General features: G+C 36.8%; 1 protein-coding gene across 4 annotated transcripts; it reads right to left on the reverse strand.

Annotated features, from left to right (window-relative positions):
• Nucleotides 1-69: 69 nt before the first annotated feature.
• mcoln3b (mucolipin TRP cation channel 3b) lies at nucleotides 70-14,647 on the reverse strand. 4 transcript variants are annotated; one of them, XM_042514446.1, is made up of 14 exons: nucleotides 14,254-14,380; nucleotides 12,706-12,929; nucleotides 12,453-12,620; nucleotides 11,924-12,077; nucleotides 11,760-11,835; nucleotides 11,558-11,654; nucleotides 9,770-9,869; nucleotides 9,479-9,591; nucleotides 2,905-3,054; nucleotides 2,641-2,742; nucleotides 2,428-2,550; nucleotides 1,487-1,693; nucleotides 1,192-1,322; nucleotides 70-380 (listed from the first exon to the last, which is right to left on the reverse strand). In XM_042514446.1, the coding sequence occupies exons 1-14, from the start codon at nucleotides 14,363-14,365 to the stop codon at nucleotides 341-343; spliced, it is 1,797 nt and encodes a 598-aa protein (XP_042370380.1). In that variant the 5' UTR covers nucleotides 14,366-14,380; the 3' UTR covers nucleotides 70-340. The 4 variants fall into 4 exon arrangements, with proteins under 4 accessions (XP_042370380.1, XP_042370385.1, XP_042370373.1 ...); XM_042514451.1 differs by lacking the exon at nucleotides 14,254-14,380 and adding an exon at nucleotides 14,439-14,647 and having other exon boundaries at nucleotides 2,428-2,742; XM_042514439.1 differs by having other exon boundaries at nucleotides 2,428-2,742.

Below are 14,647 nucleotides of genomic sequence, written 5' to 3' on the forward strand. Positions count from 1 at the left end.
TTCATCAGTGTACAACATGGGGATCCCTCCAAACAAAATTTTACATTAACAGTACAATTTCAGATTTCATTGTCACAATCTTTTTCATTAACACATCAATATTAAAAAGTGCATGACAAAGTGCTGTTGGCGTAAGCGCATCTCAGAGACCAGAATTCATCATTGTCAAAGACTGCTTCATCTCTAACCCTCTATTCGGTCTTATGCACTGAGCCACATGAAAACAAAAAATAACAAAAGGATTTTGAAGACTCTTCGATGAATATAAGAGTACACGAGTACTATTGTTAGGTTATAGTTGTTACAGTAAAATGTTTGAATATTCCACATTAAAGGCCTGTTATGCCTCTGAGGTCAGCCTCTCCTGAACCTTCCTGAACCTGAAAAGGAAAAAAAATCTCAGTTTAGATTTTATTAGAGATATTATTTCTAGCAAACAGATGAGCAAACAGGATTGCAATGCCTTTGCCTGCAAAAGTAAGACAAAAAGTTAAAATGCAGCCCTAACTGCATCTCCATGTGCCTGTACTATTTGCACATCTTTAAAATAGGTTATATGCATCAAGTGGTGCAAAATCAGCCTCTTTCAATGCAAATGAGCCTCGGTGCAAAAGCAGTCGAATTGACAAAGATCAGCGCGAATAACCACGCACAGTTACAGTGAAATTATTGGTAGCTAAAACAGATTTACAAAGACAGACTGGGATATTAAATCCCACATATGATTTTTCTCTGTCACATTTCAGTTCCTTGCCCTTACGTTTTCAGGAATGCCTCTGCACCTTTGTCTGAAAATTCTGTTTTCTTTCTCTTCTTTTTCTCTCTATGTTCTACGTGGTCTTGGCACTAAGGCAACATTAACGCATTGCAACATGGATAGTTCCAATCAGATGCATATAAAAACAAAACAAATTGCACTCAGTTGCGAAACTTTATGGATGTGTTTTTGCTTTAGTGATTTTGTAGTATTTTTGTAAATCAGACTTTGAGACATTGAAAAGTGTTTTGGCACAATGTGCTCACATCCCCATTTCAATTCATGCTAATAAGGAGCAGCCCCAAATTGTTGATGTTACCACATAAAAAGAAATGGATGCCAGGATGGACAGAAATTATATTATACTCCTATTATACTCCTTCAAGATAAAATGACAAGCTTGCATTGGCCAGCGTGAGCTGCATTTGACCTACCTGTTGATGCAGCAGTTCAAGAAACAGCTGTTGTTCTCGTCAAGTCTGTACACCCCAGAGTTCGGCAGATCTCTGCACACCATCAGGAATTTCTGCAGCTCTGATGTTGGGGTTCCACTCTGCTGTTGCTGCTAAAAGAGCCCAAAAAAAGTGACAGTTAACAGGGCGTAGCATAGTTTGCTATAATAACTGCAAATAAAACATTGCTCTTCTCTGAAAAAACAAACCAAAACCATAAAAATCCTTCAAAATCATACAATATATTACAAATATCTAAAACAGGAGTAACCATCACCTTGATGGTGTCGTAGGTGTCAGTGATGAGTGTGATGAAGAGGCTGAGGATCATGTAGATGAAGAGCGACACAAAGGTGTAGAGGTAGACCCTGCTGAAAATCCACACCAGGCTGCTCTTCTGCTTCATGTTCTTGAATGTGGGAAACATGTCGTCTCCGTTGATCAGGGAGAACAGACACTCTGATACCGTGTTCAAGGTCCGGAACTAAAACAGAAGGTTAAAGAGAGGAAAAGTTATAACTTTTATCTGGCCTTCATGATGAAGTGTTTTTGGAAGTACTCAGAACTTCTACTTAGGTAGAAGTAAAAAAAAAAAAAAAAAGAAAATACCACAATGTAGATGTACTCTGTTAAAACTAAAAATTATTTTTTTTTCCAAAATTTTAGTAAAGTAAAAGTGTTAAAGTACTAGCATGGAAATATACCAAACGTAAAAGTACTCATTGTGCAGAATGGCCTATTCCAGAATGATGTCTATTATATTATTGGATTATAAATATGATGCTTTTTTTTCACCACTTTTGAAAGTTGCAGCTGGTGAAGGGAGCTCATTTTACCTTTATATACTGCCAGGTAGCTTGTTATTCTTCCTACTTCAATTAAGTCTTATCTTAACCTATAAAAATGTGTCAATTTATTTGTCAATTTTATTTTTTATTAAATCTAAATTTGCAAAGCAAGGAGTAACTTCACAAAATAGAGAAGTAGAGTAAAACTTACAATATCGCTGAATAGTATTGGAGTAGAAGTACAAAGTAGCAGAACATATTAACACTCAAAGCACAAGTGCCTCAAAGTTATACTTAAGAACTTGAGGAACTGTAGGCTACTTAGTTAAATCCCACCACTGTTATTAACTACTGGAACTAGCAGAACCTGATAAGAACTGAAACTATTTTCTGGTTTGACTTTTCTTTGTATAATGTAAACACTCCTTACCTTCTCATGATATGGGCCAAGGACGATCCAGCCACAAAAACAGTAACTCAAGTAGATAATTCCAGCACAGCAGATAAAACGGATAACATTTGGGAAAGCTGCCCTCAGTGTCAGGATGAGAATCTGAAAAAAAAAGCCAAAGATATCAACAAAAGATAGTAAAAGATCTGAAATTGTTGACCTAATTGCACTGAATGTGTGATCTGGCCTTACATTATACTTCCTAAAGTAGCCCATGTAGCGGATGACCCCGATCCACACAAACATTGTCCCCGTCCCAAGGAAGATGCTGCAGACATCATAACTTGTGAGGACCTAAAAGAAACAGGATGTTTAAAATGTGACGAATGGATTGACAGAATTATTCCAAGTACATGCATATTGTAAACATATCAACAATTGAAGCTAACATCATTTTTAAAGACATTGCATTAACATGGATGGACCTGTCATACTGTAACAGAAAATCCGTATTACCTTGGTCTGGATCTCGATCTTGAGAATGGAGCCGATGATAGTTAGTGTGTCACTAACAATGATCAGGATGTACCAGCCGCTCACAAACTCCAGCCTGTCTGACCATGGCACTTCTTTACCGCACTGGTTCTTGCAGTAGAGTGTGTACGCCTGTTTAAACAGAAGAAAAATGTGATGAAAATGATAGTTGTACTGACAATCTTAGGTAAATGCCAGTACTTTTTTGTGACCAACCTCTTTTTACTAGGTTTAACATATCAAATAGCAGGGGTGGAAAGTAATTGAGTACATTTATTTAGGTACTCACTACCTGCAATTTAAGGAACTTTTACTTAACTTGAGAATTTTCATTTCATGACACGTTATACTCACAACTTAACCACAATTCAGAGAGAAATGTGGCACTTTTGACTCCAATACATTTATTTGACAGCTGTATTTACTTCAAAGATTTTTTAAAATAGAAATCATATGATGGTACACAGAACTGTGAGCCTAGTAGATACATTTAGAGGTAACATTTGATTTTAGGGAAATTATAATATTATATTTTTAGGGATATACTAAGGATGTTCTGAGTCTTATTCATTTGTGTTTATAAACACTCATTGATGTACAGCAAAAATTCCATGAAGAAATGACCATTTATTTTCTCACCTCACTAGAGCCAGTGCCTTCAGGTCCAAATTCTTGACTTTCTAAAAATAAAATTCCGACCCATCACACGATGGCTTTTTTCGAGGTCAAATAATATGTTTGTTTTTTTTGTTTTTTTTTTTTCAAAATACCATATTGACTTGTTTTTAAATTACAATACTTTAACTTTTTTAAAAGTTTTATTTCTGAAACAGTACATTGACTTTTGGACGACATACCATTTTAGGACCTTATTTGTCATTTTTTGGACGACAACCTATAGTATGACTTTTTTATCATATTTTGGATGATATATTGTACTATGACATTTTGTGCATATTTTGGACGACATACAGTACAATGACACTTTAGGCGCATTTTAGACGATGTACTATACTATCTGTCATATTTTGGAGGAGATACTATGACATTTTAAGCATATTTTGGACAACATACTATACTATAACATTTTCTAGGAGGTTTCTACTCGAACACCCCAGCCCAAGCAGGAGGATGAAGTTTCTACTCGAACACACACCCCAAGGCCAGCCAATGAGGAGAGACGGAGAGTGGAGCGAGTGATGACGCGGCGGACCTCCAGATAAAAGAGGAACAGATCACTGCGTGCTTTTTGCCTTATCTTGCCAGAACTCTGTGTTAGACAGTATATGTAGCCCCTGAAAAAGGGCGTGAGGTAACTGTTGCTTTTGATTTACGCTTTTGACATTTTTATCTTTGAATAAAGCCTGCCTTGAGCAGTTTTAACCTTTTTCCACCATCCTGGTGTGTTCGCTTTTCATCCCTCTGAGAATCTGGTGAGTGGCTAAAAGACAAAACAAGACAAAAAAGAAAGGCCGGACAAAAGCGAACTTTCTGTTTAGCCTCCTCCCTCTTTGACTCCACGACTCATCCGAGTGCATTTGAGCAGTTGGGATGTTGGTTTCTGTGTCCAGTGATCGGGGACAGAGGATGGAGGAGTCGAGCAGGGATATTGGGACAAACCCACAGACTCTTAAAGAGGAGAGCTGCATCTCCTTGACAATGTTTTTGGCTGTTTGTTCAACATTCTATACAACGATTGGTCTTAACATGCTATTTTATGTGGTTTTCAGCTGTTTTTTGGCCATTTGACATTTTTTGATATACTATAGTATTTGGCATTTTTGGTTGTTTTCTCTACATGCTATATTATGGTGTTTTTGGCTGTTTTTGCAAAATCCTATGCTATGGCGTGCCGCGGCACGCTGCCTTGTGTGGTTTGATGTAGTTTTCAGCTGTTTTTTGGATGTGTCATTTTTTGACATTTTTGCCATACTATAAAACGACATTATCTGTTGATTTTTGGACATGCTTTTTATGGGGTTTTTGGCCGTTGTTGCAACATCCTGTGCTATGGCATGTGTCGGCACTCTATTTAATGTTTTCATCTATTTTCATCTGTTTTTTGGCCATGTCATATATGGATATTTTTTGCCAAACTAAATAATGCCATTTTTGGTTGTTTTTTTGACATGCTATATTAAGGTGCTATTGGCCATTTTCACAACATTCTGGCATTTTTGACATTTTTTGCCATACAATAGTATGGCATTTTCCTTGGATTTTTGGACATGCTACTTCGTAGTGATTTTGGGCGTTTTTGCAACATCCTATACTATGGCATGTCTGGGTATGATATTTCATTTGGTCTTAACATTTTTTGGGGCGTCATTTTTTGACATTTTTGTAATGGCCTTGCCTTTTCGGTCATTTCCTCATCATGCCATATCATGGTGTTTATCGCAGTTGTTGCAACAAACTTTGCTATGGCGTGTCTCGGCATGGTATTTTGTTGTGTTCTGAGTTGTTTTCAACTATTTTTGAGACATGTCATTTTTTTGACATTTTTGCCTTACTATAGCCTTGCCTTTTTGGTCATTTTTTCAACATGCTATATCGTGGTGTTTTGGGCCGTTTTTGCAATAAAATATGCTATGGACTGTCTCGGTACACCATTTTTTGCTGTTTTGAAGTGTTTTTAGGTGTTTTTGGGACATGTCATATTTTGACATTTTTGCCTTACTATAGACTTGCCTTTTTGGTCATTTTTTTGACATGCATTATTTTGGTGTTTTTGGCCATTTTTGCAACAAACTATGCTGTGGCGTGTCTCGGCACGCTATTTTATGCTGTTTTGAGGTGTTTTTAGGTGTTTTTGGGACATGTCATATTTTGACATTTTTGCTTTGCTTTTTGATCATTTTTTTTGAGATACATTATTTTTGGTGATTTTTGGTCGTTTTTTGCAACAAACTATGCTGTGGCATGTCTCGGCACGCTATTGCATGCTGTTTTCAAGTGTTTTCAGCTGTTTTGGGGACATGTCATATTTTGACATTTTTGCCTTACTATAGCCTTACCTTTTTGGTCATTTTTTTGACATGCATTATTTTGGTGTTTTTGGCCGTTTTTGCAACAAACTATGCTGTGGCGTGTCTCGGCACGCTATTGTATGCTGTTTTCAAGTGTTTTCAGCTGTTCTGGGCACATGTCATATTTTGACATTTTTGCCTTACAATAGCCTTGCCTTTTTGGTCATTTTTTTGACATGCATTATTTTGGTGTTTTGGGCCGTTTTTGGATCACTCCATGCTATGGCGTGTCTCGGTACGCTATTTTATGCTGTTTTAAGGTGTTTTTAGGTGTTTTGGGGACATGTCATATTTTGACATTTTTGCCTTACTATAGCCTTGCCTTTTTGGTCATTTTTTTTACATGAATTTATCTTGGTGTTTTTCGCCGTTTATGGATCACTCCATGCTATGGCGTGTCTCGGCACGCTATTTTTTGCTGTTTTGAGGTGTTTTTAGGTGTTTTTGGGACATGTCATATTTTGACATTTTTGCCGTACTATAGCCTTGGTTTTTCGGTCATTTATTCAACATGGTATATAATGGTGTTTTTGGCCATTTTTGCAAGAAATTATGCCATGGCGTGTTTTTGCAAGGTATTTTATGCTGTTTTGAATAGTTTTCAGCTGTTTTTGTGACATGTCATTTTTTTGACATTTTTGCCTTACTATAGCCTTGCCTTTTCTGTCATTTTTTCAACATGCTGTATTATGGTGTTTTTTTGCAGTTTTGGAAAAAAAATTATGCTTTGGCGTGTCTTGGCACGCTATTTTGTTGTGTTTTGAAGTGCGTTCAGCTGTTTTTGGGACATGTCATTTTTTGACATTTTTGCCTTACTATAGCCTTGCCTTCTTGGTCATTTTTTCAACATGCATTATTATAGAGTTTTTGGCTGTTTTTGCAACAAACTATGCTATGGTGTGTCTTTGCAAGGTATTTTTTGCTGTTTAGAGTTATTTTAAGGTGTTTTTGGGACATGTCATTTTTTGACATTTTTGCCTGACTATAGCCTTGCTTTTTCGGTCATTTATTCAACATAGTATATAATGGTATTTTTGGCCGTTTTTGCAAGAAATTATGCCATGGCGTGTTTTTGCAAGGTATTTTATGCTGTTTTGAATAGTTTTCAGCTGTTTTTGTGACATGTCATTTTTTGACATTTTTGCCTTATTATAGCCTTGCCTTTTCGGTCATTTTTTCAATATGCTATATTATGGTGTTTTTCGTAGTTTTTGGACAAAAAACTCTGCTATAGCATGTCTTGGCACGCTATTTCGTTGTGTTTTGAAATGTTTTAAGCTGTTTTTGGGACATGTCATTTTTTGACATTTTTGCCTTACGATTGCTTTGCCTTTTGGGTCATTTTTTCAACATGCTATATCGTGGTCTTTTTGACCATTTTTTGAAACATTCTATACTATGGCGTTGTTTCAGCATGCTAATTCATGTGGTTTAATGTGGTTTTGAGCAGTTTTTGGCCATGTAAGTTTTTGACATTTTTGTCATCCTATACTATGGCATTTTCATTGGATTTTTCAACATGTTATTTCAAGGTCTCTTTGGCATTTTTCACAACATTCTATGCTATGTCGCATTTTGACATGCTTATTCATGTAGTTGAATGTGGTTTTCAGCAGTTTTTGGGACATGTCATGACATTTTTGCCATACTATACTACTGGCAGTTTCGATGGATTTTTTAACATGCTATTTCATGCTTTTTTTGACTGTTTTTTGGAACATTTTTTGCTATGGCGTGTTTCAGCAAACTATTTTATGTGGTTTAATGTGGTTTTTTTTTTTTACATTTTTGTCATACTATAGTATGGTATTATTGGTGGATTTTTCAACATGCTATTTGAAGGTGTTTTTGTTTTTTGTTTTTTTTGTTTTTGCCATACTATAGTATAGCTTTTTCGGTGGATCTTTGGAAATGCTGTTTTGTGGTATTTTTGGCCATTATTGCAACATTCTATGCCATGGCATGTCTCAGCATTCTATTTTATGTGGTTTAATGTGGTTTTGTCACATGTCATATTTCAACATTTTTGCAATACTATAGCATGGCATTTTCGATCTTTATTAACATGCTATTATATGTTGTTTTTGATTGTTTTTGCAACAATCTATGCTATGTCCTGTTTCAGCAAGCTTTTTCATGCCATTTTCAGCTGTTTTTTTTTCCTGTCATTTTTTGACATTTTTCGGCATACAGATATGGCAGTTTTGGTTGTCTTTTTGACATGCTACATTATGGTGTTTCTGGTAGTTTTTTCAGCACTCTGCACTGGAGCATGTATTGATATGCTATTTTATGTGGTTTTCAGCTGTTTTTTTGAAATGTCATATTTTGTCATTTTTTCACTATACTATAGCATGGCATTTTCGTCCGTTTTTTTTCGACATGCTATATTATGATATTTATGGAGGACTTTTCAACATTCTATATTATGACATGTCTCGACATGCTATTTTATGTCGTTTTTCAGCAGTTTTTTCGACATGTCATATTTTGACATTTTTCGACTTACTATACTATGACCTTTTAGGGCAAATTTGGGACAACATACTATGGTATGACTTTTTAGGTATATTCTGGACGACATTCTATAGTATGGAGTTGTTGTTATATTTTCGACAACATACTTTACTATGACGTTTAAGGCATATTTTTGAGGAGAAAGTATAGTAGTATAGTAGTAGTAGTATAGAGTTTTTAGGCATATTTTGGTTAACATAATGTACTTTTTAGTATGGCATTTTAGGTATATTTTGGAGGACATACTTAAATGTGACATTAAAGGCACATTTTTACAATATACATTTCTACGTCTTTTTAGGCATATTTTGGACAACATACTTTTGTATGACTTTTTGTCATATAATATACTATAGATGTCAATTTTTTGATCTACCACACCATGACTTTTTTTTAACATACATACATACATACTTTTTTACGTTCTTTGGATGCATTATACTGACTTTTTAAATACTCTACTATGACGTTTTTCCCACATAATATACCATGACTTTTTGACAAAATTTTCTGTGATTTCTTTGGACATTATATTATGAGTTTCTTAAACCTTTTTTTTTTTTCTTTTGTAACACTATACAGCAACTTCTTTGACATACTTAACAATGACTTTTTTGACACACTACAACAGGACATTTTTTTAAACATACTATATTTTGACTTTTTTTGACATACTATGCTGTGCCTTTTTTCGACATAGTATACTATGACTTTTTAATTTTTTTTGTCATACTATGCTAAGACATATTATACTTTGACTTTTTCTGTCATTTTATACTATGACTTTTAATGGACAGGTGACTTGAAGACATACAGCTGATAGCGAAACGTGTAAAAAGTTTCAACTTCCATTATTCAATATTGATTTTGAAAGGGGTACGAAACATTTTTGGCATTGACTTACCTCAAGTTTATGATTACAGTACCATAATGAACAGATCTGCCTTAAGCATACTTTTACAAAAAAAAACTGTTGAAAGGGATAACAAATAAACATGCATTTAACTTACAAGCTGCAGCTGAATCCCATTGATCACTGAGCGTGTGCAGAGGGTGAAGGAGGTGATGCACGTTATAATGATGAGGCAGTCAAACAGCACAGTCAAGTATATGTTTCTGGCAGCTGAGGGAACAGTGAATGGAAATTACTCTTACCTGAAAACAACTTTAAACAGATTTTATGAGCAGCAAAGTCCAAAGCTAAGACAGCAACTTTAATAAATTCCAGGAATCCTGGACATGAGCTTAAAGCATTGCAGATGATTCATTTGAACATACTAAATTCAGCTCAGGAAACTTACATGCTCCAGTTACTTTCCAGTCCCTGCACTCATTGATGTCTACATCGTTTTCCATGTCAACCTTTATCCTGCCGCTGTGAGCTTGGTTGTTAAAGGTGATCTGTTAACCAGAGAGTTGTGTTTAAGAGAGAATAGACAATTCTTGAAAACACCCTTACAGTCAACCATCAAAGATAAATATTCATTTGCCAAGCCCTAAAGACAACATTTAACTTTGTAAATAGGAGGCACGGTGTGCAAACAGCCTTAAGACTGCTCAGATATGTGTCCTTGTTGGTACTATAAACCTTCATTAGTATTAAATAAGATCCACACTAATTCACATTACACATTCACATTAACTACTCACTAATTATTTACACAAATTTGTGCTCAGCCTCCTTAGGAAGGTTAACACCAAAGTGCTAGAAAGGAGGCTCCAACTAATTAGTCTACATGTGCTTTGTGGACTTAAAGAAGGCTTATGAGTGTGTCCCTCGGGGAGTCCTGTAGGGGTTACTGAGGGATGAACAAAGTGAGAGCTGTGTCCACACACTTGGCATAAAGCCGGGGTTGTCCCTTATCACTGATCCTGTTTGTGATATTCATGGACAGGATCTCATGGAAAGGATCTCAAGTTTAGGGATCATAGAAGGGACCACAGAATTGCATCCTTGCCTTTTGCAGGTGAGACTTAAATGGAGTGTGAGATTGACAGGCAGTTTTGTACAGCATCCGCAGTGATGCCGGAGTTGCGTCTGAGTGTCATGGTGAAAAGGGAGCTGAGTTGGAAGGCAAAGCTTTTGATTTACCAGTCCATCTATATTCCATCCCTCACCTATGGTCATGAGCTTTGGATAGTGACCAAAAGAATGAGATCACTGATACAAGCAGTCAAAGTCCTCCAGAGGGCGGCTGGGCTCAGCCTTAGAGATAGGGTGAGGAACTCAAACATCCAGAGGGAACTCAGAGTAGAGCCGCTGCTCCTTTGCATTGCAAGGAGCCGGCTGAGCTGGTTGGGCATCTGATAGGGATGCTTCCAGGGCACCTCCCACTAAAAGTGTTCTGGGCACATCCAACTGGTAGGAGGCCCCATGGCAGACCTAGAACATGCAAGAAGGATTACATATCTCATCTGGCCTGAGAACACCTAGGGGTCCCCTAGGAGGAGCTGGAAAGCATTGCTGGGGAGCAGGAGATCTGGAGTGCGGAATTACTAGAGTGCTTTGCCCTGCCTGCTGCCCCCAGTGACCCAGCCCCAAATAAGCGAACAACAATGGGTGGCTGAATGAATGGATGGATGGAATCTATGCTGAGTGAGTCAGATTTGAGGTATTACTGCAATACCAAATAGTGCCATAAGGTAGCACCTCCTTTTTTGTTATGATCTACTAGTGTTGAGGGTTGAGCAGACAGTGTCACCAGACTCCAAACAGGAACGACTTAGGTGCAGATTATGCTTCGAATTTTCTACTGCTCGTGTATGAGTGAGGAATATAGCGCTGTGGAGACCTGTCATGTATGGTTGATATTAAGTACTGCAGAATAAAGTTACTATGGAAATCCCCATTTCATTGTCTGTTGACTCTCTATGCTAATCTGCTATCCTGGAGCTCCTGCTAAGTAGCCCACGCTGGTGATTCTCTGCATCTTCGCCTCCCATGTTACAAGTGAACATGTGCAGTGTCACAAGGAATCATTGTCACCATAATGTCAGCAATAAAATCTCATATCACTGCGTTTAAAATCCAGAGTCTGGTGTTATCCACTAGTGTTTACTGAGCCATGAAGACAAGTCAAGTGACTTACAATAACAGTAAAGTCGTAGCAGTCTGGCAGCTCTCGATGTCTCACTGTCTGTAAATTTATGGCCTTCAGAACAAATGTGATCTTGACAGAGATCATCCTGCAAGTTAAAGTAGATATATTGAGGGGTTTTCACATGATACATAAAACCAAGAGAGTAAACCACGTTGCCAAAAAGCCTTTATTTAAAATGTTTTGCGCAAACCTTTTGAAATGCAGTTCAAAATATGGAAATGCTTCATGCAATGACGGATGATACATCGGATATACTTTGACGCAATCTGTTGTGAAAAACAAGCAACACATAAACTCAGTGCACCTAAATATTCTGATTTTCCATGCATAACTAAAATAATAACGCATACATACCAGTTTCCACTTCAGCATTGATTTCAAAGGTTTCATTTCCAGGGTAGATGGTACCGTTTCTGTAGAACTCCTGGCACACTGACAGAGGGGTGTAGAAATCACCATTTTTCTCATATTCGTGATTTCCTACTGTGGTGTTGTGCAGGTGTCCATACTAGAAACGAAAAATAAAAATCTCAGGTATAATAACGTCAGGTTTGTAAACAATTTGACAGTGATTGCATGAAAAGGTAACTCTCTGAAAGGAATAGCTGCAGCAGTGTAGGGTTACATTTATGAACTTAAAATCTAAAAAGCACAATGAGATTCAAACGACAGGAACAAAGTCCAATCCCATGATGAGCTACATCTTGTCATGGGCGCTTGTTAAGCTCTTTGGTCATATAAACATGCACAGTCATAAAATTTGAACAATAATTTACAGTAATGCAAAAGCAAAAATATACAGATCAAAATAAACTGAGACACAGCTCATGCCTTGTTGGTGTTCTTTGCAAGGAGGAAATAAAATGTTTTCACATACACTTACCTGTTCAATGATATAATCGATGTGATCATAAACATCAGCCTGTCTGTAAACAGCATATGTATCCATGCCTCCATCAACATAATCTTTCAAGAAGAGGTGCTTGAATGTCATCAGATTTTCCTCCTTGAATGTGACAACCATCTGGTTGCTGAGCCCAAAAGATACTAACTGTGATGGGGGATAAAAGGCATTTATTGTCAGGATCTTAAAACAACACAATAAGATCAGTTCAAGGCATGTCTGAAATAACAACCTGGACAGTAATGATGGCAATTTTGATAATCTGCAGTATAAGTTTCCATGGTTTTCGACCGCGAGCATGGTACTTCTCACAGGGGTTCATGAAGTAATATTTGATCTTCCTTCTGAGACACTCCACATTGTCCAGCTCCTCCAGACACTGATGTTGGTGGTCGGCCCAGGGAGGGGAGCTATTTGTCTCGTACACGTCATACAAGTCACTGGACTCCTCCATATCTAAAGTCAATTAAATAGAGGTTACTTGAAGTGAGACACTACCTAAATTAAAAATTCCAAAGTTATTTCAATCTAGGGAAGTTCAATCAATATTTGTGACACGATCTACTCTCTCTCAAAGCCAGAAACTAGAGAAGCAAGTCTCAAACTTATGATGTCATCAAGTATAAAGTCTAGAGCTGCTCCATAGACAATGAATAGGGGCCAATTTTGTGGACACAGAGAATATTTTTCTTTTTTATACTAATAATATACTAATTAGCTGTATTCTATTATAGTGTTTGCAGTCCTGAAATGGAAAATGTACCCATATACTCAGAAAATTTGTCTGGTTGCTCTCATTCATTCATCGTCTATGGAGCAGCTCCAGACTTTACATCCTATGTTATCACAAATTTCAATTTTAGCAATCTAGTTTTTGGATTTGTGAGAAAGTTCATATTCATTCACATTGATATTTTTGGACTGTTTTGGACCATAGGATTAACATGTATGAATTTGGAAAAAAGGCATAGTTCACCTTTAAGTGCAAAAACTATTGACATTAAAATATTGCTGAAATCTGAGGGGAAAAATGCAAAGTTAATACCCATATAGCTATATTTATTTTACAGAGATATGTTTGGACTTAAAAATACAAAGTTTAGCTTTGGTGTCACCAATAAATCAAAGAAACAGCTGCAACCAACTGGCTTTTGCACGGAAATATGTGCAGCTGTAAATGTGATGCAACCAAATACAATGAGCATACAATACTTTGTTTTTGAAGCTTGCAATTCTCTTTTTTTTTTTTGTTTACACTGTGTCAGAGATATCATGATTCAATTCAGAATGATGGATACCTTAGTGCAGTCTAGTATTGTATGTATAGCATTAGATGTCATTATATTGTTAGGGTCAGACCATTTCCACAAATGAGGGAAAAAAACAAAAAATGTATAGAATAGTAACACTTCTTATTATGAAATCAAACACACTAACTTGCCCTCCAACCTGTAACCTCAAAAAGCTTGAATAAACACTTGACAGAACCAATAAAAACTCAACATTATTCGTGTCAGAGGTTGCTGGTTGTTGCAGGTGTGTCTGATAAAAACCTTTATCTGCCTGTCAATGCAGCCTATAGGTTATACTTCTCGTTTCATTTCATTTTATGTAAACCCAAACGACAAAACGCTTCTACGTTTGTCACGGGAAGAAAAATGAAGCTATAATAAGCTTTAATTTTACTTCCATTGTTTTCTTGTGTTTTTCAACTAGCATTGCAAAATGATGACTAATCAGAAACTCTCTGCGAGGAGGAAGTAAATGAAGTCAGGTGTACCTGAGCATTGTTGAATAACACACAGCAGCTCACGACCTGAAACCTTGTCAGCGTCCACCATTGCGACAAATGATGAAATATTCATTATTTGTCTTATAAGAACTACATTCATATCCCGTCGAACCCCACCAACAGTGTAAACCACGAGACTAAACAGAGCATTAGCCAATGGGCTGCTTACTTACCCGCACCGGTTAATCAACTCGTTGAATACACCTGTGGTATGCGGCACACGCGTTGTTGTCCAAAATGTATTGGTCTAATTAAAGTTAATAAAATTACTAAAAATGTTTTTTACTGTGAGTCATGACTTAAATATCAAAACTTGCTTCAATCTCCGAGGTTTGTGTGTGTTGTCTTGTGGTCAAACTCCTCTCGCTGGGAGAGAAATGGC

This window comes from Plectropomus leopardus, chromosome 3 (assembly GCF_008729295.1).
Source record: "Plectropomus leopardus isolate mb chromosome 3, YSFRI_Pleo_2.0, whole genome shotgun sequence".
NCBI classification, from domain to species: domain Eukaryota; kingdom Metazoa; phylum Chordata; class Actinopteri; order Perciformes; family Serranidae; genus Plectropomus; species Plectropomus leopardus.

Coding starts and splice junctions, on each gene's coding strand:
- mcoln3b (XM_042514439.1), bottom strand. CDS start 14,365: ATGAATGTAGTTCTTATAAGACAAATAATGAATATTTCATCATTTGTC. Junction 12,621..12,705: donor TTGCCATCATTACTGTCCAG/GTTGTTATTTCA, acceptor CCCCCATCACAG/TTAGTATCTTTTGGGCTCAG. Junction 9,870..11,557: donor GCTACGACTTTACTGTTATT/GTAAGTCACTTG, acceptor TCTGGTTAACAG/ATCACCTTTAACAACCAAGC.